Here is a 27,805-nt window from a genome sequence, read left to right as displayed (position 1 = left end):
GGAAAAATAAATCTTGGGACCCCAAAATCACTAAGCTAAAGGGAAAAGTCAAGCTGGGAACTGGTCAGGGCAAATCTGCCTCTCATTCTATTCAAAGTCTTCCCTCTGCTCACTGAGATAAATGCCTATCTGATTGCTTCCTTTGGAAAGACTAATCCGAAATGCAGAAGAATGCAACTGTTTGTCTTTTATCTGCCTATGACCTGGAAGCCCCCTCCCTACCTTTGTTGTTGTCCCGCCTTTGTTTCCAGTTGTCCCGCCTTTCCGGATGGGATTAATGTACATCTTACATATACTGATTGATGTCTCATGTCTCCCTAAAATGTATAAAACCAAGCTGAGCCCCGACCACCTTGGGCACATGTCGTCAGGACCTCCTGAGGCTGTGTCACGGGGGCATCCTTAATTTTGGCAAAAGAAACTTTCTAAATCGACTGAGACCTGTCTCAGATATTTGGGGGTCACAGGCTTCAACATATGAATTTGAGAGGGACGCAATTCAATCCATAACAGCACACTTTTCTAGAAAAATGAGAATTGCCAAGAGAAGTAAAAAACCATGGAATCAACTTTAAAACTGACAGAGGACTATTTCCCAACAGGGTGTGGGTCAGAGAGTTTAGCAGACAAGTTCTCTCAGACTTTCAAAGAATGTTTGTAGGCTGTTTAAGCCATCCAGAAAGCAAAAAAGAGAATGTGCTCTGATTCAGTTTACAAATCTAGCATAGCTGTGACATGGAACCCGACAAAGACAACCAAACGTCACCCAGTCAGGCATTTTAACCAGAACCCAAGTGATTCCTGGCCACATTATAGTTTGAGAAATGCTACATGGTGCTACACTCATTGTCACTACATGAAGAGAGTTTTCTAAATAAGGTCCTTGAGTCAAAGGAGTTGGCAGGTGCCCAGACGGCTGAGACCAGAGAAGCCCTTGGGCAAGGGGCGGCCCACAGAGGCGGTCAGCATGGAGAAGCCCTGGGCCAGAGCCCAAAAGCCCATGGGGGCTACCTATGCTGTCCACACCTGTCTCTTGGACATGGCAGGGAGACTCAAGGAGCCAGAAATGGAGTGGCCACCCATACTAACGCCACATACACACAGCTTGAGTTTAGCATGCTTAGGATCTCCTTTAACCTGCAGGAGGTGCCTGGGGCAGAGGGCACAGTGTTGACACTAACTGCTACAGGGTATGAGGAGGCGGTCAGCTCGGTGTGCAACCTAACAACTGAACTGTCTGGAGAGGTAGTGAGCTCCCCATCGCTGTCTGACCATCCTCCAGGGATGCTCTGGGGGGCATGCCGGCCCTGGGAGAGAAGCTGGCCTGCATGACGTCAGACTCTCTCCTCGCCTGGAGACTTCAGATTCATGATGACTAATCCTCCGATGGCTGCATCCCACCCCATAATGATAATTGCTGACTCAGCTAACCAGGACATGCCATTTCTCATTTTCAGAAAACACTGTTTCTGCACACTCTGTGACCTCCTCTCCATGCCTGTGTTACCATCTGTTGGCAGCATCTCTCAGGATGAAGATCAGCAGGGAGGGGAGTGAGAGGAAAGCAGGTCCGATCTTATTTGCAGCACTGGTCACACATGCACAGACAGGGTTGAAAAGTTTCTCACAGACAGATGTGTGTGCATCCCTAGCTCCTCTTGGGTTGCCATGGTGAGCAACCTCTCAGGTCCCAGGCTCAGAGCAGGTGCCAGGAGGAGGCTGCAGGCTTGAGGACCATTCAAGATGTCCATTAGAAGCACAAACAGCCGGGCGCGGTGGCTCACGCCTGTAATCCCAGCACTTTGGGAGACCGAGGCAGGCGAATCACGAGGTCAGGAGTTCGAGACCAGACTGGCCAACATGGTGAAACCCCATCTCTACTAAAAATACAAAAAATTAGCTGGGCATAGTGGCGGGTGCCTGTAATCCCAGCTACTCAGGAGGCTGAGACAGGAGAATTGCTTGAACACGGGAGGCAGAGGTTGCAGTAAGCCGAGACCACACCACTGCACTCCAGTCCGGGCAACAGAGTGAGACTCCATCTCAAAAAAAAAAAAAGAAGAAGCACAAACAACCCCAGCCTTCCCTCTCTCCATAATGGACTGAATCTCAGCCTGCCACACTAATAGGTGCGTGGCCACAAAGAAACCTGCAACAGCAATGTCTTACTCCTCATTATGTGGATTTCAATGATGGATACAGTGCTTTCATTGTGATCTCCATATGCAGAATTTAAAAGCCTCTCTCAGCCAGGCACATGTAACCTAGGCTTTGGGAAACCCTCGCAAATAATTTTTCAAGGACAATAAACCACAAACGATCAAAGACAACCAGAATTACAGAAGCCTGAAGACTCCAGCCTGGGCCACCTCTGGTCGGAAGCATGAAAAAGACTATGGCACTAGGGATTAAAAAGTCACTGTCAGCCGGGCATGGTGGCTCACGCCTGTAATTCCCAGACCTTTGGGAGGCCAAAGTGGGAGGATCACTTGAGCACAGGAGTTCAAGACTAGCCTGAGCAACATAGAGAGACTATATCTCTACAACAAATAAAAAAATCAGCCGAGTGTCATGGCTTGCACCTGTAAGTCCCAGCAATCCGGAAGCTGAGGTGGGAGGATCACTTGAGCTCAGCAGTTTGAGATGGAGTGAGACTAAATCTTGCCACTGCACTCCAGCCTGGGTGACAGAGAGGGACTGTATCCCAAAAAGAAAAAAAGAAGATTGCTCTCAGCATCATTGGCAGACACTGCACCAGGCTTGGGGGTGTGGAAGAGCAGATGCTGAACTCCCTGTTAACTCCCAGTAAGGACAACACTATAGTTCCTTTTAAAAAATATTATTTTAGGCCAGGCGTGGTGGCTCACGCTTGTAATCCCAGCACTTTGGGAGGCCGAGGTGGGCGGACCACAAGGTCAGGAGATGGAGACCATCCTGGCTAACACGGTGAAACCCCATCTCTACTAAAAATACAAAAAATTAGCCGGGCGTGGTGGCAGGCGCCTGTAGTCTCAGCTACTCGGGAGGCTGAGGCAGGAGAATGGCGTGAACCCAGGAGGCAGAGCTTGCAGTGAGCGGAGATCACACCACGGAACTCCAGCCCGGGCGACAGTGCGAGACTCCGTCTCAAAAAAAAAAATTATTTTAATATATTTTTTGAGACAGGGTCTCACTCTGCTGCCCAGGCTGGAGTGCAGTAACACAATTTAGGCTCACTGCAGCCTCAACTTCCCAAGCGATCCTCCCACCTCATCCTCCTGAGTAGCTGGAACTAGAGGCATGCACCACCACAGCAGGCTAATTTTTGTATTTTTTGTAGAGATACGGTTTTGCCATGTTGCCCAGGCTGGTCTCGAACTGCTGGGCTCAAGCAATCCGCCCACCTCAGCCTCCCAAAGTGCTGGGATTACAAGAGTGAGCCACTGCACCCGACCATGTTTCCTTTAATAGTGGGCTGTAGGCTTGAAGAAAATGGGCTCTGTGTTACATGCATGATATGGAAGGTACAGTTTACCAAGGACACTCAGCAGAGCAAACCAGGAGCTATCCCTAGGGTGAGTGGGTTGGGGTACAGGGAACACAACTTCTTGGCCTCACACTCCTCATAGGAGCCAGCTTGGTTTGAGGCACTAGAATTCCACTGGTCTGGGGTAAGAGCCAGATCTCAAGATCTCAAGAAGCCCCAGGAGAGCACTGAGTAAGCCATTGATCCCCCACTCTGAGCTAGGACTTTGGGTTTTCTTCCATGGGGAAGAATATGCTCCGTGTGTGTGGAGAAAAGAGAAATGAATGCTGGTGACGAGAAGGGCAGACTGGGGAAGCCCTCAGGACTTCCCAAAGTTCCTATTCTCCTCCTTCTGGGCATGTGGAAAGACCGTACCTCCTTGCTCTTTGAAGTTAGGTAGGACTTACTTTGAACCATGAAACAGTAGCGGAAGTGATGTTTATCATTTCCTGGTGGAAGCTCGCGCATGACTCCCCACATCCCCTTCCTTCTTCTAGAAGGAAGCAAGTGTTGCTATGGAGGCTCCATCAGCCTGGCTCCATTAACCACAAGGAGCAGATCCCCAATACCCCTCCCCAACCCAGAAACCTGCTTTAGACTTGAAAGTGACTCATAAGCCTTCGTTGTTTTAAGCTCCTGAAGTTTTGGCACTGTACGTTATTGCAGCCTGACCTTGCCTATCCTGACTGGCACACCCAGAATAAATGGCGTAGTTATGAAAGATGCCTTTTTTTAGAATCCTTTGTCTAATCTTTTGTCTATACCTGGGTTCCCATTACAATTTCTTACTATGACATCAGTGAGTGTCATGTTGCTGAATTGTCTGCATGTCATATGATAGTAACAAGACATCCCACATGTATGATCAGTTGCAATTATGTAACAATGTAGACAAAGCCAATCACTTCAATTCTCAAAAAAGGCTGAACACCATAGCTAGGATGTGGAGAGATGGAAAAAGTGTCATTTATAATGACAAAAAAAAAAGAAAAAGAAAAAACCATAAAGCATCATAGATTAATTTTTTTTAACATGCAAAAAATAGAAAGAAAACTACCAAGCCTACCTGAAAAGACACCATCAATAGAGCTTAGTAAATACCACACACACACATATACACACACACACTCACACACACACCTTCCCCAAGGTCACATGGCTGGTAAGTGGCAGGAGGTAGAATTTGAATACAGTCAGCTTCCTTAACCACCACCAAGAATAGGATGGGTGAGCTTTTTCTATAATGGGCCAGACAGAAAACATTAGAGGTTTCTGGGTCATCTGGATTCTGTTGCAACTACTCAAATCTAGCTCAAAAGCAGCCAATGGACAATATGTAAACAAATGGGTGTGGCTGTGCTTCAATAAAACTTTATTTACAAAAGCAGATAGCCATCTGGATTTGAATCATGGGCCCATAGTTTGTTGACACATGATCTAGAATAACAAATCCTTGAAGATACTCAAGGCTTTTGGGGGGAAAACTAATAACAAGCAGAGACTTGCTCTATCAGATATCAGCACATAAAATAAAGCTACAAAAATTATTTGGAATTGCATTATATTTATGTATCAATTTAGGATGACTATGTAATTTATGTAATTTAGTTTACAGAGAATATTCATTTATGATTTTGAGTCTTCCTATTCAGGAATATGGTATTTCTCTACTGTCACTCAGATCTTGAGAAACAATTTAACGGGGTGGGGGGTGGGAAGGAGCTCCAGGCCAATTTTTAGAAGAAATCCTACCTAACACCAGACATGTAAATAGAATGTCAGAGGACCAAAACCACTAACACCCTGAGATATGTGTCAATTGCGTCCATTCAGACTTTGGTCCAGTTCTGTGAGGGACAACGGCAGGGTCGACCTAAGATGGGGCGTTTTATAGGAAATGTTTCCCATGTTAAGCTGGAACACCAAAAGGCTTCACCTTCTGCGATATATGAATAGATTTAAACCCTTCCCCCACCCCCAAGGAGACTAGGCTGCTGTGGGCCTCAGCAGAGCAGAAGGGTAAAGAAAGACAGCCCTGAGAATCACATCCAAAAACCAGCCCTGGCAAAGCGCAGGGGCTCACACCTATCATCCCAGCACTTTGGGGGGCTGAGGCGGGTGGATCACCTGAGGTCAGGAGTTCAAGACCAGCCTGGCCAACATGGTGAAACCCGTCTCTACTAAAAATACAAAAAATTAGCCGGGCATGATGGCGGGTGCCTGTAGTCCCAGCTACTCGGGAGCCTGAGGCAGGAGAATCACTTGAACCTGGGAGGCGGAGATTGCAGTGGGCCAAGATCGCACCACTGTACTCCAGCCTGGCAACAGAGCGAGACTCTGTCTCAAAAAAAACAAAAACCAAAACAAAAAACAAATACGTATAGTTAAAAGACTTAAGTCACAACATACATCCATGAACAATTTTAGATGGCAGCATTCCCAAAGCCATCCACCCCTCCCAAGCAGTGCACAATAGCCTCTTCCTGATGACTTAGGCTGCCCATTGTGACAACCGGTGACTGCAGCTTGACATCATAGTATATCCGTGAGTCAAGCGGCTGTGGGTTTTTGGCTCTTGCATCTGCTATAGTTCTGTCTCGGGTGCCATTTGCTAACTCTGTTCTCTGTGTAGCTGCTTTTGGCAGCTCCTCATCTCTCTTCTAATCCACCACTCACGGTCCTAGAGAACAGACCACAAGTTAAGACCGTCACCTACAGAATCCCAAGGGCCAAAACTGGGCAGAGGACAACTCCATCCTTCTTACAAAAGGGCTTCTCCACAAGAAGCATTTCCGTTAGACTCTAGCAGTGAGATACCCTGCTTCAAGAATTTCTCATGGAGCCAGAAACCTTTGAAATTTGCCCTTATGATCCTCACCACCGAATCCCACTCAGCAGATTCCAGTACCACCTGGCATCGTGCAGGAGAAAGAACCCCAAGAAAGCCAAAAAGATGGCCACCTGCAAATACAACGCCTGCCACGTGGTCCGCATCAAAAATCTGGAGGAACATGAGGCTGTTTGTGTCAACAGGAGCGCTGTGGAAGAAGAGGACACCGAGAACCCTCTGAAAGTCAGTCCTCCTAGTTCAGAGCAGAACGATGACACCCAGCAGGTCTCACCCTGCCTTCCCAGCCCCGATATCTGGAATGTCGATGGCGCTAATTGCCAGCATGTGTTTGTCCTTAAGACTTTTTTTCCTCAAAAGGTTGTTTGTGAAAATGACACGAAAGAGTCAGCAAGAGAGACCAGTCCCCAGAAGATCCTCAGACCAGGACAGTAAACTGTCAGCTGAGGAAGGAGCACACGCCTCATAAATGCATGGAAGAACGTGCAATGCATCAGAATAAAAGACATGCAAAGTAAACTACCCTGGGCTACCTCTTTTTTTAACCTGGCAGATTGATAAATATCAAAAGGCTTAAAATACTCTGCTGGCAAAGGTAGGGCAAAATGGGCACTTTCATAACATTGGTGAGAATGTCAGTTGGTACAACCTCCACAGAGGGCAATTTGACAATAGCTATAAACATTATCAATGCATACAGGCTTTGATTGAGCAATTCCACTTCCAGGCTTCATTCTGTAAATATAATCACACATGTGGAAAATGAGCTAAGTACTAGCTTATTCACTGCAGCATTATTTGCAGCAGCAAAAAAGTTAGAAATGAGCCAGGTGTGTTGAATCACAGCTGTAGCCTGTTACTCTGGGAGCCGAGGCGAGAGGATCGCTTGAGTTCAGCCTGGGCAACATAGTGAGATCCTGTCTTAAGCAACAAAAAAAAAGTCAAAAATGACCTAAATATCCATTAAAAGGGCCTGATTAAAAATAAGTTATACTGCAGCCATACAACAAAATATTATGCCGCCTTGAAAAAAAGTGAGGAAGCTCTTTCTGTGCTGATATAGAAAGGTTGAGACACACTGTTGAGCTCAGAGGTCAGCAAACTTTTTCTGTAAAAGGCCAGATGGCAAATATCTTAGCCTTTGTCAGCCACGCAGTCTGTGTTGCAACTACTCGGCCCTGCCACTGCAACATGAGAGCAGCCACATATAATACGTAAACAAATGAACAGAGGTTCCAATAAAATGACTTACAGCCACAGGTGGCAGGCTGGACTTGACTAGTGGGCCATGGTTTGCCAACCCCCAGTTTAACTGATAAAAACCAAGTCCAGGCCGGGCCCGGTGGCTCATGCCTGTAATCCCAGCACTTTGGGAGGCGGAGGTGGGCCAATCACCTGAGGTGTGGAGTTCGAGGCCAGCCTGGCCAACATGGCAAAACCCCATCTCTACTAAAAATACAAAACTTAGCCGGGCGTGTGGTGGGCACCTGTAATCTCAGCTACTCAGGAGGCTGAGGCAGGAGAATAGCTTGAACCCGGGACACAGAGGCTGCAGTTAGCCGAGCTCACTCCATTGCAATCCAGCCTGGGTGACAGAGCGAGACTTTGTCTCCAAAAAAAAAAAAAAAAAAAAAGGAAAAAGAAAAGAAAAAACAAAAACAAGTCCAGAACAGTCTATACAGTATGCCACCATTTGGGGAGAGTTGCGGGAGAATACATGAATATGTATGTGCTTGCTTTTGCATAAAACTTCTCTTTAAGTATACTCTAGAATGGACATCTGTCCACAAAGCCTGAAATGTTTTTTCAACCTGTTGCCTAATAGAAAAATTTACTTGCCTCTTCGCTAGAAACTGATATTGTCTGCCTCCAGGGAAGACAAGAGAGAGCCCTTCTTTACTATTGACTCTTTAGAATCTTTTACATGGGAATGTATATGAATATGTTATCTGGTCAAAAATTAAACTATATTTTTTTAAACAGCAGGTAGAAGACTTAAGTCCTTTGAAAGTTTTTCAGGAGGAAATCTTAACTGTTAAGTTTTTTTTGTTTTTTTGTTGAGACAGAGTCCTTGCTCTGTCGCCCAGGCTGGTGTGCAGTGGCGCAATCATAGCTCACTGTAGCCTCAACCTCTAAGGCTCAAGCAATCCTCTCGTCAAAGCCTAACAACTAGCTGGGACCACAGGCGTGCACCACCATAACTGGCTAGTTCTATTTTTTTGTAGAGATGGGGTCTCACTATGTTACCTAGGCTCACTGCTTTTTTTTTTTTTAAGTAATCATAACTTTGCCACCCGGCTGGCCCCTTCAACTGCTTACACGAAGTATTATAAACAAAGACTTCTTGGGGGGAAAAAAGTTCTGGATGACAGTGATTAATGAAGTGCATGAACTAGAGAACTGACATACAGGAAATAGGGGGAAAAAGTGATGTGGAGAATGTATGTCTATAAACCATAGGCCAACAGGACCAGGAAAACTTACTCTTCCTGAAACTCCCTGAATTGGGCCATAAGGGAGTGAGCCTAGTGGAAGCGCTACCCACAGGGGCTCTGTCAAGACAGAGCAAGATAGAGCTGACGTCTGTCACTATGTAGTGGCAGCCTGGAGCATTCTGTAGGTATCCTCCAAGCTCCCAAAAGGCAGCTGGCCACCAGGCAGTGGGGAAAGGCAGCCCCACTAACCCTGGGCAACAGGCAAGCTTTGCAGGTTCATGCTGAGGGTTCCTGGCAAAGAGAGTGCCGTGGAAAAGCTGTGTCTTGGGGCAGAGGGTGCTCTGGCTGGCAGAGGAAGAAGAGAGAGGAACTATATTCAGGTCAGGTGCCTTGCTGAAATAATTCCATTAAATCCAGGCCACAGAGTATTTTTATCTCCAATATACAGATATGAAAAGTGAGTTTCAGGAAAGCTAAATGACGGCCGGGTGTGGTGGCTCACACCTGTAATTCCAGCACTTGAGGAGGCCAAGGTGGGCAGATCACCTAAGGTCAGGAGTTCAAGGCCAACATGGCGAAACCCAGTCTCTACTAAAAATACAAAAAAATTAGCTGGGCGTGGTGGTGTGTGCCTGTAATCCCAGCTCCTCGGGAGGCTGAGGCAAGAGAATCACTTGAACCCAGGAGGCAGAGGTTGTAGTGAGCCGAGATTGCACCACTGCACCCCAGCCTGGGCAATAGAGCAGAACTCCGTCTCAAAAAAAAAAAAAAAAAACCTAAATAATGTGCCTTGGTTCACAAAGTTAGTGCATGGCAAGTGGCCTAATTGAATCCATCCCCAGCAGTTCCACTCCTAGATATGTATAAACCAGATGGGCATGACAGTTCACCAAAACATGAGGATGACATGTGCATAACAGCACTATTTTTTTTTAATTTAAAAGTAAACTTTAATTTCGAAAATGCAGACGTGGAGAGGGCAGACAGATCACACACAAGGCTACCACTTCACACTTGGAGGCTGGCACAGCAGCCGGGCAAAGGTGCTCCTCACTTCCCAGATGCTGTGGCAGCCAGGGAGAGGTGCTTCTTACTTCCCAGACTGTGGGGTGGCGAGGCAGAGGTGCTAACAGCACTATGTGTAATAGTCAGTCTGGAAGCAATCCACACATCCTTTGAGATAATGGGTAAATTGTGGAAGTCACACAATGAAAAACCAATATTGTAAATTTCAAAATTGAGAAGAGTAGACTTTAAATGGTCTCAACACACAAAAAAAGTATGTGAGGTGATAGATATGTGAATTAGCTTGGTTTAATCATTCTACTGTGTATGTATAAACATATCAAAACATCACATCATACCCCATAAACATATACAATTATTTGTCAATTAAAATTAAATTGGCCAGGTGTGGTGGCTCATGCCTCTAATTCATCCCAGCCCCACTTTGGGAGGCTGAGGCGGGAGGATCACTTGAGCCCATGAGTTCAAGACCAGCCTGGGCAACATAGTGAGACCATGTCTCTATAAAAACATTTTAAAAAATTAGCCGAGCGTGGTGGTGCACCTGCAGTCTCAGTTATTCGGGACGCCTGAGGTGGGAGGATCCCTTGAGCCCAGGATTTCAAGGTTGCAGTGAGGAAATCACATCACTACACTTCAGCCTAGATGACAGAATAAGACCATGTATAAAATAAAATAAAATATAGAAAATAAAACAAAATGGTCATGAGAATGAACAAATGATAACTACCCAGATCTACTTGGATGAATCTCACATAATGTGAAATTCTGTTGACATAATATTTAACGAAAATAAAAAGGCAAAGCAAAGCTGGTGTTTGATGTTAGGATGGCGGTTACCCTTCGTGGGTGGAGAGGGGGTTTCCAGTGCTGCTCTTGTTCTGTTGTTTGATCTGGGTGCTGGTTATGCGAGTCCGTTCACTTTGTGAAAACATATCCACAGCCACGTGGGATTCATGCACTCTTCTGTATGAATATTGCACTCCGATGGAAAGATTTTAACTGAACCTCTATCTAACGCTTATGGTTTTTTTCTATGGCACCATACTCCTACCCTGGCTGACAGGTATTGTCATTGGCCGCTGCCATCACATGGGCTGCAGCAGGGAGGCACCTGTGGCAGGGAAGCGCAGCGGGAGCTGCACACTCCATGGATCTGGTGCTCCCCAGGGGCCGCTGCAGCTGCCCAAATCTCAGCTGCCAACCCAGGCCTCCAGCTCCACAGAGCAGGCAGGAACCCTGCCCTACTGGACGGGGCTGCAGCTGCCCAAACTGCAGCTGTGGATCCAAGCCTTCCCGTGCTCTTAGCGGGGCTGGGAGCAGGCAAGATCTGCCTGTCTGGGTGCAGCTGCAGCCACCCGACTGGCGGCTGCAGACCTGGGCCTCCTGCTCCACAAAGTAGGCAGGAGCTGGGGACAAGCAGGATCCCCACCCCTTCCAAGTTGGCGGGGCGGGAGCTCCCTGGGTGCAGCTGCAGCGGCCCTCCCAAGTGCAGGACCTGGGCATCTCTGCAGCCTGCATTCTCAGGCGGGGAATGCTCCCCATCCCTGCAGGCTCGGGGTGTCTGCTCCCGCTGCCTGGACTCTCTCCTCTCCAGGCACCTGCTCCAATCTGGGAGCAGGGTTGGGGCTGCACCCCAGGGGCCATGAATGGCAGCGGGAGTCAGATTCCTGGGCAGAAGGGGGCGAGTCCCCAGTAAGGCCCCTCCTTCGGGCCAGGGAGGGCCTGAAGGCTGGGAGCCAGCTGCCAGTCCTGAGGGCCGGAGTGGGGACTTGTGGTGCTCCCTCCCTGCTGCCCATGGCCACCCACAGAGCAATCAGCATGCACTTTACCCTCTCTGAAGTCTATAAAAGTCCCGGGCTCAGCCAGAGCAGGAGAGAGGACAGAGAAAGGGATGACCAGCTGCAGAGAGGAGCTACTGTCTCTGCTGGTAACTGGAGATAATGGGACAAACAGTAGCAGAGAGGAGCAACATCCTCCAGGGCCTCCTCTCTGCTGAGAGTTAACACTGCAGACCATCTGCCTACAGACAGAAGTTACTCACTGAGGGTCTCCTGTGAACTGTTGTAACACTCAATAAAGTTTCTCTTAATCATGTTCACCTTCCACCTGTCTGTGTACCTCCTGGACACAGGACAAGAACTCGGGTAAAGATGCCATCAGCCACAGATGTTTCTGGCCAGAAAAGTGACAACCCAAAGAGCCCATAACAGTATGACACAGAGGATGGCATGGAATGGGGCATACTAAAATGCCAGACTTGCTGTCCAGGATTGGGCTCAAGTCCTGACTCAACCACTGTCTACCATCTTCCCTCCCAGCACTCACCTGAAACGTGGGCACTAATTTCTCCTTTGCAGGGTATATTGTGTGTAACAAAGAAATGAGAAACATGTAAAAACATACTAAGTAATAACATACTAAGAGCCCATGTTATCTGAGCACCAAGTATGTGCCATGTTCTTCCCAATCCCTTCAACAAGTCTGAAGTTGAAGGATTCTCCCTATTTTACAGCCAAGGAGCCAAGGCTCAGTGCATTGAAGAGACACACAGCTCCCAAGAGCTAAGCTGGGTTTACACCCAAGTCTGTCTGATCCAAAGTAAGAGCTCTACCCAGGACTGCAGGAGGACCAGGGAGAGTCTGCCAGATGCCATGAGCCATATCTCTCCCCAGTGCCTTCAGCTCTGGGGAACAAGACACAGGTATGGTCACAGTGGCTTTGAACTCCAGAATCCTTCACCCCATTCATTTCCCGCAAAGTTCCTGGAACCCTAGGTCTCCTGTTTCTCCCCAACCCTGATGAGCCCATGGCTCAGTGTTGATTTTCCTCAGTGATACACCAGGGTCTGCTGAAAAAGTGGCTAATTAAGACTCCCAAACTACTCCTGGCCTATCAAAACTGCTCCTGCCCCAGTCCCTGCCTTGCTCTGAGAAGGACACTTTATCTTTATCCTGGACCACGTTAAGTACTCACATGTCCCAGTTCCTCATGCCAGCATCTGTATCAGTCAGCTTCTGCTGTGTAACAAACCATCCTCAATCTTAGGGCTTAAAGCAATACTGATTTATTATTCTCATGACTTTGTGATCAGATGGGCAGTTCCTCCAGTCTGGGCCAGATCAGGTGAGGCTGGATGGTTTAGGGTGGCCTTACTCACGTCTGGAGTCTCAACCAGAACAGCTAGAATTCTCACCTCCTTCAGCAGATTCTCCCAGAGTCCCTCAGGGGCAAAGTCAACCACATGACCCACTCATGGGAATAGCTACAGGGAGCAGTGATCCCTAGGGAGCCATTGCTGGAACAATCTACCACAGCCTCTATATCTGTGAGCCTCTCACCTCCAGGCCATGCTGGTCACCAAATGCCAGACAATCATCTGGATCTTGCCAGAATGGCAGATTCACCCTCTGCCATTTTTTTTTTCCAAGATAGTTTTGCTCTTGTTGCCCAGGCTAGAGTAAGTGCAATGGTGCGATCATGGCTCACCGCAACCTCCGCCTCCTGGGTTCAAGCGATTCTTCTGCCTCAGCCTCCAAAGTAGCTGGGATTACAGGCATGCGCCACCACGCCCAGCTAATTTTGTATTTTTAGTAGAGACTGAGTTTTTCCATGTTGGTCAGGCTGGTCTCAAACTCCCGACCTCAGATGATCTGCCTGCCTCGGCCTCCCAAAGTGCTGGGATTACAGACATGAGCCACCACGCCCAGCCTCCCTCTGCCATCTTAACTAAGCCTCATCTTTCCCTCCTGCCTGTCCCTCTCCCAGGCTGACAGCAGCACCCCCACTCCTGTACTACCATTCTGAACTCAGGCCCTCTGCCCCTCAGCGCTATCTGGCTCTTTCTTGCTTGCCACACTAGCCTGGGAAACATCAGGCCTGGATCAATCCTCATGACCAAGTTCCCCAAACTCCTGATCAAACAGCAGCTGGGCCCCCAGCACCTCCTGAGTGGCAACCAATCTGCCTTCCCATGTGGGCTCTCCCTGTCCCCATGATGGCCAGGAGCTGTCAAATCTGACTCCTCCCCACTTTCTCTGAGCAGATGACTGGCCTCACGGTACCCCCTGCTTTACTTCAAAGTTTGTGTTCCCTCTGGCACATTTTATATCAATTGGTTGGTTTATATCTGTCTGCTTTTTAGAATTTAAGCTCCATGGCCGGGCGCAGTGGCTCACGCCTGTAATTCCAGCACTTTCGAAGGCTGAGGCACGCAGATCACAAGGTCAGGAGATCGAGACCATCCTGGCTAACACGGTGAAACCTTGTCTCTACTAAAAATGCAAAAAAAAAATTAGCCGGGCATGGTGGTGGGTGCCTGTAGTCCCAGCTACTCGGGAGGCTGAGGCAGGAGAATGGTGTGAACCCAGGAAGCGAAGCTTGCAGTGAGCCAAGATCGCACCACTGCACTCCAGCCTGGGCAACAGAGCAAGACTCCATCTCAAAAAAAAAAAAAAAAAAGAATTTAAGCTCCATGAGAATAAGGTAGTTTTTTGGTTTTTGTCTTTTGAGATAGGGTCTTGCTTTGTCACTCAGGCCGGAGTAGAGAGGCACAACCACAGCTCAAGAGATCCTCCCACCTCAGCTTCCTGAGTAGCTGGGACTACAGGCATGAGCCATCACGCTATCATGCTAAGTTTTTAAAATTTTTTGTAGAGATGGGGTTTCACCATGTTGCCCAGGCTGGTCTCAAACTCCTGAGCTCAAGTGATCCTCCCACCTCAGCCTCCTAAAGTACTAAATTACAGGCATGAGCCACCACACCCGGCCTGGTTTCTATCCTTTATTGCTATATCTTCAGCACTACAACTATGCCAGACATGTGGGGGTAGGGTTGGAGGGTCCCTCAATAAATGTGGTTTTTTGTTTTTGTTTTTGAGACAGTGTCTCCCTCTGGTTGCCCAGGCTGGAGTGCAGTGGAATGATCTCAGCTCACTGCAGCCTCGACCTCCTGGGCTCAGGTAATTCTCCCACCTCAGCCTCTCGAGGAGCTGGGACTAAAGGCACATGCCACCATGCCCAGCTAATTTTTTGTATTTTTTTTTTAGTAGACAGAGGGTTTCATGATGCTGCCCAAGCTTATCTCAAACTCCTGGACTCAAGCAATTTGGCCTCCCCGGCCTCCCAAAGTGTTGGGATTACAGGCGTGAGCCACCATACCCGGCCTAGTAAGTATTTATTTAATGCATGAACCAAAGAACAAGCCCACAGCACACAGAGCTCAGTGAGGATGGTATGTTAAGCTTGCTGTTACCTGCAGCCACTCTGTTCTTTACAGCCTCCTCCCTCCAGGACAGGAAAGGGCCTGAGGGCAGTCCCTGGGAATGAGCAAGACCTCAGGCAAGAGAGGGCATGGGGTACAAGCCCCTGGAGCCTCACAGGCGTCAGCTCAGAGTGTAGCCAGTCAACGCCCTGCATGTGAATCACCCACTGGTGGTTTGTTAAAAATCCCTTTTTGCAGGCTCCACCCCAGGTACCTGACTCAGAGGGCCCAGGAATTTTCATCATCAGCCTGCAGCGCACTGCATTTGAGTTTGACAAAGTTGTTCCACCGAGTCTTGGTGTGAGCTATAGGAGACAAGGTAATGCAGCCTCCATCCTCACCGTGGGGCACAGGTCATCCACCTTGGGTGACCAAGGCCTGTAGGGAGCGGCCAGTGACAGAGCTTGGGGAAGAAGTTGGGGAGGGGATAGGCTCCATGCTGACAAATCACAAAAGCTCAGGGCATGAGTTAGGTGTGGTTCATCCATGGAACCTGCAGGTGCATGCAGCCCAGCCACATGGGCTGCGGGGTGCGGGGTGCAGGGTGGGAAGCACAGAGCCCCCGCCCCTCCTCGGCTTTAGATCAAGAACTGGGACACTGCCAGGACCAGGCACGGCATGCCTGCATGTGAATGGACAGGAGTAGGGGGACTGTAGGTGGGAGCTCAGCAGGGAGAAAGGGGTGTGTCTGAGGCCAGACACATCTGAACTCTGGCACCCTAATTAACTCAGTCCCCATCCCTCTAGAGTTGGCCGCATCTCCTGCCCCAGGTGAGGACCTGCCCCAAGTCCGCTCAACCTCTGCCCACAAGGATGTTCATGTGCCTGTCCCATGAAGCCCGCTGCTGAAAACATCAATTCCTCATTTAGACATTCTCAGACTTGGCATCTTCCCCTCTTCAATCCCCAGTGACTCTTCCCAACCACCTGCCAAGCACTGTGCTCTGTAGCCACAACCCTAGGGATTTAGGGCCACAAGGGCAGAGGCTCTGGCCCATCCTGGCCTCCTGCTCAGCCTTGGCCAATGGGGCTAGAGGGTTCTGCCCAGCTGCCTTCACCCGTCTTCCTTGCTTACTGGTCTGACCTGGGGGCCACGCTCAGCTTGAGGCAGGGGCTTGTTAGTGGGCAGGTGAGCCACCCAAGGCAAGGGGCAGGCAAGGCCCTACTGCACCAACCCATCGTCCTCCTCTGCCCCCAGTCTCTGCCCACCCCCGCCCAACCCCATGGCTAATAATACTCAGAGCTTTGCAGAGATGCCCACTGGGTGCAGAGACGAGAGAAATTGCTCTCATCTCATCGTGCCCCTCTGTGGAAACAGGGTCAAGGGCTCAGGCCTGGGCTGTGCCGATAAGGCTGGCCTCTGAGGATGAGCATTCAGGTCCCTATATCCCAGAAGAGGCCCCTAGGTCACCAGGGAACCATGAGCAGGGCCCAGTAGAGAGGCAGAGTCCAGACCAGCACAAAGACAGAGGCAATTTTATTCTTCCAAAAAAATGCACCAAGAGAGGGTGAGCACAGGAGCACCCCTGGCCACATCCCCCATCCTAAGCAGGGTCTGAGATGAGGCCAGGCCTGACGTGGGCTTGGGAGAAGCTGACTGAGCTCCCTGTGGCCTTGGGGAGGGAACCAGGCAGACCTGGGAGTGGAACTATGTTGTTAGCACCAGGAGCCGCCCACAGCTGGGCTCGGCAACAGGGCAGCGCATGGCCCTGTTGCCTCCACCTGAGAGTCTGGGGAGGGGCTGGTGGCAGAAGGCTCCCTGCAGGAGGTCACCTGAATGACTCTCAGATTCACAGACCCCCTCTGCCCCCACAACCCCTGTAAACATGAGAATGGGCTCGTGACACCCTCAACACCTCAGGACAAGATGAGGGTCCGAGATGTGTGGCTGGGCTTCAGGCGGCCCAGGAGCTGCCGGGCTTTCTCCTGCATGAAAAGCTGGTCCCTGGTCCCCCCGCAGGCCACCGTCTTCCAGGCACTGGACATCTGGGAGGAGGCAAGAGGGTTACCATCCAGGCAGGGACTATGTGTTCCCAACAGACCCTGGTGATCCTGGCCAGGGAAGGGTAGAGTTATAAGCCTCCCTCCCCTAGAAGCCAGAGCCTTCTTATTCTCTCTCCACATTCCCTGTGACCCTGGACAAGTCACTTCCTGGCTGTGGGCTTCCTCAACTGTAAGTAGGAAGCTGGACAAGGAGACATGGCCATGCACTGCCCGCCCCGTGCAGCACCAGCCTCGAGGAGAAGCCACAGCCAGGAGGCGGGTGAGAAGGAGCAGTGAGACGGGTCAGCAGCCTGAAGCCAGCCCCTGCTTGAGGACAGACATGTACTAAGCAAACCAAATACAGGGATAATGACTTAGTTACAAGTGAAACCCAGGCCACAAAAGAGAGAATGGCAGAATGGGGGTATCTCTACAGAATGTAGGGTCAGAGAAGGCTTACCCCTAAGGAAGCAGCATTGAGACTGAAATCAGAAGAGTAAGTTAAGCAAATGCAGCCACGGGAAGTAGCAGGAAAAGCACCCAGGCAGAGGAACAGCCTATGCAAAGGCCCTGAGCTAAGAAGGTGGGCACTGCAGGACCCCCAGGGATGGCCAGCACTCAGCCCTGAGCTAAGAAGGCGGGCACTGCAGGACCCCCAGAGATGGCCACAGCACTCACAGGGGCAGGTGTCGTGAAGTGGCTTCGGGGCTTCTGGGCCACTGCTGCCTTCTCGGGCTTGGCCTGCAAGAAGCCCTGGTTGAGCAAGCTGTTGTCTTCTTTGATACCTGACAGGGTGAGGCTGGAAGGGTTTGAAGGGGCAGTTGTCGGCTGAAACCAAAACCAAGTCAAGGAGTCACCATTTTGCCAGAAGCTGTGAGAGGGAAGAAAAAAACCCGCAATCCCACCCCAGCACCACCACCTGGCTGCTGAGACCTGAAAGAGGATACACACTTTTCCAAGCCTCAGTTTCTGCTTTCAGATAGGGAGTTTACATGAGCTTAAGCTTACTTTATACTTAAAAGATTAAGCAAAGGGCCAGGAGCGGTGGCTCACGCCTGTAATCCCAGCACTTTGGGAGGCCAAGGCAGGCGGATCACGAAGTCAAGAGATCGAGACCATCCTGGTCAACAGGGTGAAACCCCATCTCTACTAAAAACACAAAAATTAGCTGGGTGTGGTGGTGGGCGCCTGTTGTCCCAGCTACTTGGGAGGCTGAGGCAGAAGAATGGTGCGAACCTGGGAGGAGGTGGAGCTTGCAGTGAGCCGAGATTGCACCACTGCATTCCAGCCTGGGAGACAGAGCGAGACTCCGTCTCAAAAAAAAATTAAGCAAAGAACTTAATCTTGTTCTAAAGAACTTACTTAAAAAAAAAAAAATCAAGTAATCAAGTAAAGAAACGTGTGTGCGTTTCAGAGCCTGATTCAGTGGTGTGTCTGGAGGCACAGTCAAGTACGTGGGGGCACATCAGCCCTGGGATGGGTGCCGTGCAGCCCCCAGGCCATAATAACATAATCAATAAATGTGGAGTATCACTGAGCATTATCCAGTAATAACATACTCAATAACGTTGCCTTTGTCACATAAAGCCTCAGGAGGAGCCAAGGCTGTTCCTAGTTTTCCTGGGACCAGAAACATCCACAAGCATCATAAAGACGCAGCTTCAACCCCAAGCACAGCGGAGTTGCACAAAGCCCCTCCCACGCCCTTCCAGTCTCTCTGCTCTGCTTGGCACTGTGCCCTCCTGACTTAGGCTTGGCACCCCTTTTATAGGCTTTTAACTGGGGCTCAGGGAACCTGAAAGATCCCAGAGAGCAGTGATGGTGTCAGAACTCAAACCCAGGCCCACCTGACTCAATCTGTGCTCTTCACTCCCTGCAGTGATGTTTTTTTCTTTGCAGTAACCTGGCTGCAGATTCCCAGCCTGTCAGAGACCCCTAGCCAGGACAAGGTTTCTCTGCAAGGACCGTGAGGGCAGCAGTCTACTTGGAAGATCAGGCAACCCTTAACCTTTGTTCATGACACCGCCATGCCTCTCACCGCCTCCCCACTCTGAGCCAGGGCAAGCCAACTCACCCCATTGTGAGCAGAGAGGGATCAGCAGCACACCCTGGCTTCTGGGGACCCAGGCTCTGCACAGGCAACAACCCCCTTTCTGAGGTCGACCTGACTGTAGCACCCGGTACAGCAACTCCACTGGCCTGGGGGCCGTATAGCACCCATCCCAGGACTGATGTGCCCAAGTGCCTGGCTATACCTTAAGACACATTACTAGGCTGGGCACGGTGACTCACGCCTGTAATCCCAGCACTCTGGGAGGCCGAGGCAGGCCGATCACCTGAGGTGGGGAGTTCGAGACCAGCCTGACCAACATGGAGAAACCCCGTCTCTACTAAAAATACAAAATTAGCCGGGCGTGGTGATGCATGCCTGTAATCCCAGCTACTTGGGAGGCTGAGGCAGGAGAACAACTTGAACTCGGGAGACGGAGGTTGCAGTGAGCCGAGATGGCACCATTGCACTCCAGCCTGGGCAACAAGAGTGAAACTCCAATTCAAAAAAAAAAAAGAAAAAAAAAGACACATCACTGACCCTCTCTGGGAGGGCACAGGAGACCCAGACACATGTTTTTAAAACATGTCCTAGCCGCGCAACTCTGCCAAACAAAACCTTCTGTGAGAGACAAGCAGAGCTGCTGACTGAAGCCATGAGTGGGTGCCCGGACCCACCCTCCCTGATAGCCCCTCCCTGCAGAGCCCAGGGTTCCAGAAGCCCAGTTGGAGAGTCACTACACTAACTCCACCTTGAGGGTCCTCTCCAAAACTCAACAGTTCCAAGGAGCAGAAGCCTTACCAAGGATAGAGACTTGGGCAGTGTGGACATCATCAGCTTCACATCCTCATCCACAATGTCAAGAGCCAGAGACTTCCGGACTTTCTTGATGGGGCTCCGCCGCAGCTAGGGGTTGGCAGATAGAAGGGGGTTAGGGTGAGTGTCTGGATTCCCCATGGTCAGCACCTGGATGGTCATGGCCATGGATGGTCACAAAACCAGGCCTGCTGCAGTGCAGACTTGGAGCAAGGCCCAGCTAGTGGGAATCTGCTGTCAGAAGAATGGGGTGGCTGGGAAAGTTAGGCCCCATGGCCCCATTAGACTCTGTACCCAAGGTAGACCCCATCCTGCCAGGTGCTGCGACAGTGAGCAGGAACACAGCATGAACCTCCACCACGAAGTGACCTGTTCTCACCCCGAATGGACCAGACACAGCCCCTCAAACAGGCCCAGCAGAGAATCACCCCAGTAACACCTAAAATAGCACCCACAGGCCAGTAATATGGGAACACAAACACCTCAGGACAAGCCCCTCTACAATGCCTAATACAATCAAGAAATGCCCCATTCCTAACCGTGCACCTCACAGAAGCAGGTCCAGGGTCTGCTCCGATACCAGGGAGCGGCTCTGAGAGTCACACCCCCACTCTACCCAACAGTGCACTCAGCAGGGGCTGCCATGGCTCACAACCATCCCCACCAAGGAGAGGCCAGGGAGGACCCTGGAGGCCAGAGGCCAAGTTCTCTCCACGTGCACATGGGGTGCCAGCTCGGGCAAGTCCCGCCCAGGCTGACCGCCCACCTCCCCTCCTTACCTAACACCCTGTACATCCCACCGTTCCCAGCTCTCCCTTGAGGAGAGCAGTCTGGGAAAAAGGAGCACTAGGAGACTCGAAGGGATCGCGCACTGTCATGAAAGCTAACGACGCAGTGGGAGGGAGGCTGGCATAGAACGGAGGCTTGGGACAGTCCCTTCCCTGCCCCCCTGCCCAGGAGTCCCTGCAGACTCCACCTCACCTGAACCCATTCCCCCACCCCCAGCTCATGCAGCTTGACACTCAGCCAGGCACTGCCTGGCCTGGCTGGCTCATCCCGACCGCCTCGCCTCCACCCAAGATTCCTTTGGAACCTCCCTTTCTGCGGCCCTTGGTACCCTGTGAATTCAGTCATGGTGTGTCTGTCTAGCATCTGTCTCTGCCCCCTGAACACTAAGGGGAGATCCAGTCTGGGTCGTAATCGCTGCTCCATCCACCACATCCAGCCCAGCCCCACTTGAGCAGGGTCCGAACACAATGCTGGATAAGTAAGTGAATCCTTCAAAGCAGAGCAGAGGAGGGTCCCAGAGACACTGTCCTTATCTTGTCAGTTTCCTCAACAACCACCATGCGAAAGGGGGCAAAGGGGATATGCTACGCCCCCATTCTCCCCAGCGCCTCACTTTCTACAACCTGTCCCCAGACGCCTCCCCCATGCCACGGCTCCAATTCCCCCTGCCCAGGCTCTCCCACCCCTACCCTACTCACCCCAGGCTTCCTCTTCTGCTTCTCGGGCCTGACGTCGTCCTCGATGATGAGTTCGATGCCAGCCTCAGAGCGCAGCACCTCCTTCAAGTCCTCCTCCAGGTGAGGGGTCTGTGGCTGTGGGTAGGCATGGGGCAGCCCACGTGAGGCACCACACTCGGGCTGTGTGTGTGTGGGACTGTGGGACCAACCCAGCTGCAACTGGGCTGTCCTGGGTAAGGCAGGAAGGAGGCCTGACGCCAGGATGCAGATCTCACACGCACCATTCACAACCACTAACTGCTGCCTTGGACAAGCAGCTGATGACCTTGGTTCCCGGGGGCCTGCCATGGCTGGGAGCAGCCCAGAGACGCACTGTAACCCTCACACAGCCCTGTGCAGTAACTGTCATTTTAAGCAGGTAGAAACAGAAGCTCAGAGATCAACAGCCTGGCACACAGTCACACAGCTGCTGAATTAGGACCCCGACAGCTCAAAGCCCAGGCTCACTCAACCCTTTGTTCCACACTAATGGGGGCTCTCAAACCCATTTCCCGTTCTCAGGCCTCGGGGTTCCAAGGACCTCTCCAGCTTCAGGCAACAGAGAACAGGGGAGGGCGAGTGCTACTAAGAGTGAAAGGTGAGAATCACAGCCACTCCTCATAAGTCATCCGAAAAGCCCCCGCAAACTTTAATTACAGCTGCCAAGGTCATGTGATTTTCCCTCACACCTGTTTGGAGAGCATGCAGATATTTTAGTACAGAGGAGCCGAATCTCCACTGCAACAGGAAAGGAGCACTAACTAGTGCCTCACCTCGGCTCATGTAGCATGGTCCGTGGAAAGTCTGCTTGACTCAGAATCAGTTCCATGGCAGGCCCAAGGGAGCCTCAGCCCCCAGCCACCTTGGGCTTCATAGGAGGCTCCATGCAGTGGAGAGAGACAGCAGGGGGACCCGCTGCAGACCTTGTTCACAGTCCAGTGCCTCCACAACCATGCCTTTCTCTCACCCTCCACTGATTTCTAAAACACCTGTGTGTTTCAGAAAGCCCAAGGTGCCAACTCCTTTTTTCATAGAGAAAACACAACCATCCCATCAACTGGGAAGAGCAGGGGAGAAGGGCAGCCTGCACACTGCAGGAAAGACGTCCCCGAGGGGCTTTCCCGTGCTCTGTAGAGAACTGGGAGTTGGTCAGAGACAGGCCAGAGCAGCAATTTGCCACTTCTCTGAACTAGGCCCAGTGCTTATCTTTGCCTGAAAGTGTTTAAGTTATTTGTATTTCACATCAGTCTCCCCCATCCTGAGGCTGAGTGTCACGGGATACCACCATGTCTCTAGCACCAGCCGGCACGTGCTTGCAAACTCAGGTGCTCAGGAGCAGTCGGAGGAAGTGACAAAGAGCAGCCTCAGCTTCCCCATTTATATTATCAGGATCTCTGCATCTTCTCAGGAGAAAGAATCAAATGAGACCTCAGAGGGAAGGGTCCTGTGGACTGAACATGGTTGGATGAACCGAAGGGATCCCACTGTGCAGAGATCCACGGCAGCGACCACACCACGTACCAGGGGCTTCAGGGGTCCGTACTTCTCCAGGGCGTTCTTGAACGGGGTTGGCGTGTGGGGAGTGTTGTCCATGGAGTACTTCTGATCTGGGGTTACAAACCTGCCAGGGGCCAGAACGGGGGAACTAGTGACAGGATAGGGGCCGACGCCAGGCACTCTGCTGCCCTGGCTCCACCTTCCCCCAGTGTGACCTTTGGCCCCAGCACAGGTTCTCGTCCCATCCCTCTCCCCACCCTGCAGGTCCAAGTCAGGGGCTCGGGGGAAACAGAAGGGAGAGGGGAGTCTAAGAGGGGCCAGGAGCCCCAGACGGGTGGCAGATAGCCGAGAATGCTGCTCAGTCATGGTCCAGACTTGGGACTTTCCAGAAAACAAGGCAGTCCGTGGCCACACTTCAGGAACAGTGAGAGGGGGCACGGAGCAAGGTGGGAACCCAGGAAGATCCCATCCTGCCCAGCTCTCCCTGGAGAGCCTGTGTGAGAAGGATGGTGGCAGCACAATGAGGGAAAGGAGGGGCAAGAGGTGAGGCCAGCATCTTCCCAGGTCTCCCAAGAGTTCACCGAGGTGATGGACACGTAGAGGGAACCCTTCAGCAGAACAGAGAAAAACCCAGGATGGTCTGGTCCAGAAGCAGAACTATAAGATGCTTCTATCAGATGTAGACCCACCATGGGTGATTTCCACCTGCCCTAGAGCAGGGGGGCAGAAAAGGCACCTCACGCCCCAGAGCGCCAGGGCTGGTGGTATGGGGCTGGGCCAGGCTGGCTGTGGGCAAATGTCAGCTCTGAAGGAAGCTACCAGGTTCCACAAACACGAACCCTTGTGTGCTGGTATGTGACCTTAGTCACCTGGAGATACCACCATGGCTGACTCTCATGGCATAACCAGGGAACTTAGAGGATGAGAGAAACACCCCAGGTAGCCAGGGACCTGGGTGATGAGGCCAACTCCTAGGAACAGCAGCCTGCGGCCTCGCCGCCTCCACTTCTCGCAGCTGGCCAGCCACTCCATGGGGAGATAAAAAACTAGAACAAATGCAGACCATTCTTTTCTTCCTTCCTCAGGACCTAGAGATTAGGCAGGGATCCACAGTCTCTTCCCAAACCCTTGTTATCCCCCATCTGGGACACACAGAGATCCCCCTCTGTAAGGAAGAGTGAAGACAGATAAGCACAAGTCAAATGTACACATCTTACAGTTCAAACCACAATTCACAGAGGTGAATCTGAGCCTCTCCAGCATCTCCATGGGACATGGAGTTTCTGAGGAACATGAGAAAATTCCAGAACCTCTTTAATTCGTGGCATCAACAAGGACTAAGAGCACACACATGGCCAAAGGCAGTGGTTCACGCCTGTAATCCTAACACTCTGGGATTAGTGTTAGGCTGACAGGAGAGGATCACTTGAGGCCAGGAGTTAAAGAACAGTCTGGGTAACACAGACTCCATCACTACTAAAAATAAAAAAATCAGCCAGCCATGGTGGTGCTTGTAGTTAGTCCCAACTACTCCAGAGGCTATGGTAGGAGGACCACTTGAGCCCAGAATTCAAGGCTGCAGTGAGCCATGATTGCACCACTGCACTCCAACCCGGGTGACTAAGAGAGACCTTGTCTCGGAAAAAAGGAAAAAAAGAGTGTATATACACACATTAGAAAACTCAGGGAGAGGCCGGGCCTTGTGGCTCACCCCTGTAATGCCAGCACTTTAGGAGGCTGAGGCGGAAGGATTGCTTGAGTCCCAGAGTTCAAGACTAGCCTGGGCAACACAGTGAGACCCTGTCTCTCAAAAAAACAAAAAAATTAGCCAAGCATGGTGGTGCACACCTGCGGTCTCAGCTAGTTAGAAGGCTGAGGTGGGAGGATCACTTGATCCTGGGAGGTAGAAGCTGCAGTGGGCCATGATCACACCACTGTATTCAACCTTGGGGACAGAGCAAGACTGTCTCAAAAAGAAAACTCAGGGAGGCAGGGAGGCTGACTTGAAAAGGGAATTCAAAAGATTGCTTGGAGATAAAAAATGCAGCTCTGTAAATCAGAGAATTCAGCAAGTTGGAAACCACAGACAACCAAACTGGTGAATCAGAAAACAATCCCATCATGTTCTCCGAAGATTAAGGAAATGGCTTAAGATGGTGAAGAGGCGTATGAAGACGAAAAAGACACAGAGACCAATCCAGCCTATATATGAAGGAATTCCTAAGGTAGGAGAAGGGGCAGACAGGGAAAGAAAAACTAAAGAAATAAACACTTCCTCAGCTCAAGGTTTGAATCTTTAGTCTGATATGAAAGCCGGGGGGGAAAAAAATAGAGAAATACCACACCACCATACAGCCTGTCAAATTTGAGGGATAACTAAAGAGACTCTCTACAAAGGAATAACAGCTGGATTACAGCTCACGCCTGTAATCCCAGCACTTTGGGAGGCCAAGGCAGGCCATTTGAGTCAGGAGTTCGAGACCAGCCTGGCCAATATGGCTAAACCCCATCTCTACAAAAAAATAGAAAAATTAGCAAAAAATATAAAAATTAGAATTCATCACCAGCAGGCCCACACTACATGGTTAAAGGATGGCCTTCAGAAGGAACCAGATGGAAATATGGATCTAAAGAGGAATGAAGAGCACTGGAGATGCTTCTTCCTATGGAAAAAAGGAATTGGAAGGAGGCAGCAAATGAGGCCACATGGATGAGAAAGAAAGGGAGAGAGAGAAGTATCAATGCCTTTTGTAGTGACAGCATCTCTGTTTAAGGGCTTAGATGCGAAGTTCAAGATTCTGGTTTGAACGGACAATCATTTCTCACGAAACCTATCTAAGTTACGCTTTAGATCAACTCTTTAGAGACTGATTCTTTTTTCTCTCTTTTTTTTTTTTTTTTTTTAAAAAACTAGAAAGAGAGTTACGCTTTGTCACCTAGGCTGGAGTGCAGTAGCCAATCATAGCTCACTGCAGCTTCAAACTCCTGGGCTCAAGCAATCCTCCCACTTCAGCCTCCCAAGTAGCTGGGACTACAGGCACACACGGCCACGCCCAGCTAATTAAAAAAATTTTTTTTGGCTGGGAGCAGTGGCTCACACACGTAATCCCAGCACTTTGGGAAGCCGAGGCGAGTGGATCACAAGGTCAGGAGTTTGAGACCAGCCTGACCAACACGGTGAAACCTCGTTTCTACTAAAAATACAAAAATTAGCTGGGTGTGGTGGCGCATGCCTGTAATCCCAGCTACTCAGGAGGCTGAGGCAGGAGAACTGCTTGAACCCGGGAGGCGGAGGTTGCAGTGAGCCAAGATTGCACCACTGCACTCCAGCCTGGGTGATAAAGCAAGACTCCATCTCAAAAAAAAAAAAAAAAAAAAATTTTTTTTTTTTTTTTTTGTACAGACAGGGTCTCCCTATATTGCCCAGACTGGTCTTAAACCCCTAGTCTCAAGTGATCCTCCCACCTTGGCCTCCCAAGCGCTGGGATTACAAGTGTGAGCCACTGAGCCGGACTTTGGAGACCGATTTCTGACTACGGGATTCACAAATCTTTTCCCGAAATTATGTATCACTATCAGGGCTAAAATTCCTGAGCTGATTTCTGAATCACAAAATAGCGATTTCCTCCTCCAGCAAATGTATCAAGCAGAGGAACAGTTAAGCAACTCTCTCTACCTGGAATTTAGAATCATGATGACCCAAGGAAGTAAACTTATTGTAAAAGCACTTCCATTGTAAAAGCAGGCTGGCGAGCAACCTGTACAGGCTTCCAGACAGAAAACGCCATGCTCCGTAAGCTCAGAGGACAGGAATGCAGTCTCCACTCTTGATAGAGGGACGGGCACTTCCACCCTGCACATAAGGCTGTTCAAACACAACGAATTTGCACCTGAAACCTTAGGAAGGGGAAGAGATTATGTTTTTCAGGCTAATTTGGACTCTCCATTCCTGAGACAGAAAATTATCAAATGAGGGCCAGGTGCAATAGCTCACGCCTGTAATCCCAGCGTTTTGGGAGGCTGTGGCAGGAAGATCACTTTAAGGCCAGTTCAAGACCAGCCCAGATAAAGTAGCAAGACCTCACCTCTTAAAAAAATTTTAGCCGGGTGTGGTGGCTCACGCCTGTAATCCCAGCATTTTGGGAGGCTGAGGCAGGAGGATCATGAGGTCAGGAGATCGACACCATCCTGGCTAATACGGTGAAACCCTGTCTCTACTAAAAATACAAAAAATTAGCTGAGCGCAGTGGCGCACGCCTGTAGTCCTAGCTACTTGGGAGGCTGAGGCAGGAGAATGGCATGAACCTAGGAGGCGGAGCTTGCAGTGAGCCAAGATCGCGCCATTGCACTCCAGCCTGGGCAACAGAGCAAGACTCCATCTCAAAATAAATAAATAAATAAGTATTTTTTTGATTAGCTGAGCATGGTGGCATGCACCTGGAGTCCCAGCTACTCAGGAGGCTGAGGCAGAAGGATCACAAAAAAGGAAACTATCAAATTAAAAAATACAAATGAGGAAAAGCAAAGGTGGAGCCCAAAACTATATTGATAAAAATGATAAATCGTGGTGGCCAGAAAGGAGAGGGCTTTCTTAAAACAGTCTTCGGTGTTATTCCAAGGGTGCCCCCTCCCCACTGTTCCACCAGTGGTCCCAAGGCCCATGGTCTGGTGTTGCTGAGGGAGAGGACGGCGAAGGTGGGGGGCACTGCAGCACTCACGCAGCATGTTTCTGGTGCAGGGGTGTCTTGTCCCGGTGCAGTGGTGTGGTGACCACCACCTTCTGGCTGCACACTGGGGTGGATGTCAGCGAGGGGCTCTCCAGCTCCAATGTGTCCTGTTTGTTCCAGAAGTTCAGAAACTGCCAAAGAAGAGAGAGG

The 27,805-nt window shown here is 50.4% G+C and overlaps 2 protein-coding genes across 2 annotated transcripts in view; one reads left to right on the top strand and one right to left on the bottom strand.

The window, feature by feature from the left end:
- The first annotated feature begins 3,806 nt into the window (after positions 1-3,806).
- GTSF1L (gametocyte specific factor 1 like) lies at positions 3,807-9,900 on the top strand. The gene has a single exon (XM_055105095.1). It carries the CDS (start codon positions 6,342-6,344, stop codon positions 6,786-6,788), a length of 447 nt encoding a protein of 148 aa, XP_054961070.1. The 5' UTR covers positions 3,807-6,341; the 3' UTR covers positions 6,789-9,900.
- Positions 9,901-16,537: 6,637 nt separating this feature from the next.
- The window catches only part of MYBL2 (MYB proto-oncogene like 2), a 47,845-nt gene continuing 36,577 nt past the window's right edge, over positions 16,538-27,805 (bottom strand). The window contains exons 9-14 of the mRNA XM_003825908.5: positions 27,647-27,786; positions 22,953-23,052; positions 21,414-21,527; positions 19,912-20,016; positions 17,739-17,888; positions 16,538-17,063 (exon numbers count right to left, since the gene is read on the bottom strand). Coding sequence (XP_003825956.1) covers positions 16,935-17,063; positions 17,739-17,888; positions 19,912-20,016; positions 21,414-21,527; positions 22,953-23,052; positions 27,647-27,786 — 738 coding nt within the window. The 3' untranslated portion in view covers positions 16,538-16,934. The remainder of the gene's footprint in view (positions 17,064-17,738; positions 17,889-19,911; positions 20,017-21,413; positions 21,528-22,952; positions 23,053-27,646; positions 27,787-27,805) is intronic.

The sequence above is a fragment of the Pan paniscus genome, chromosome 21 (genome assembly GCF_029289425.2).
Source record: "Pan paniscus chromosome 21, NHGRI_mPanPan1-v2.0_pri, whole genome shotgun sequence".
In the NCBI taxonomy this organism is placed as follows: Eukaryota; Metazoa; Chordata; class Mammalia; order Primates; family Hominidae; genus Pan; species Pan paniscus.
This window is presented reverse-complemented; position numbering and strand designations above follow the sequence as displayed.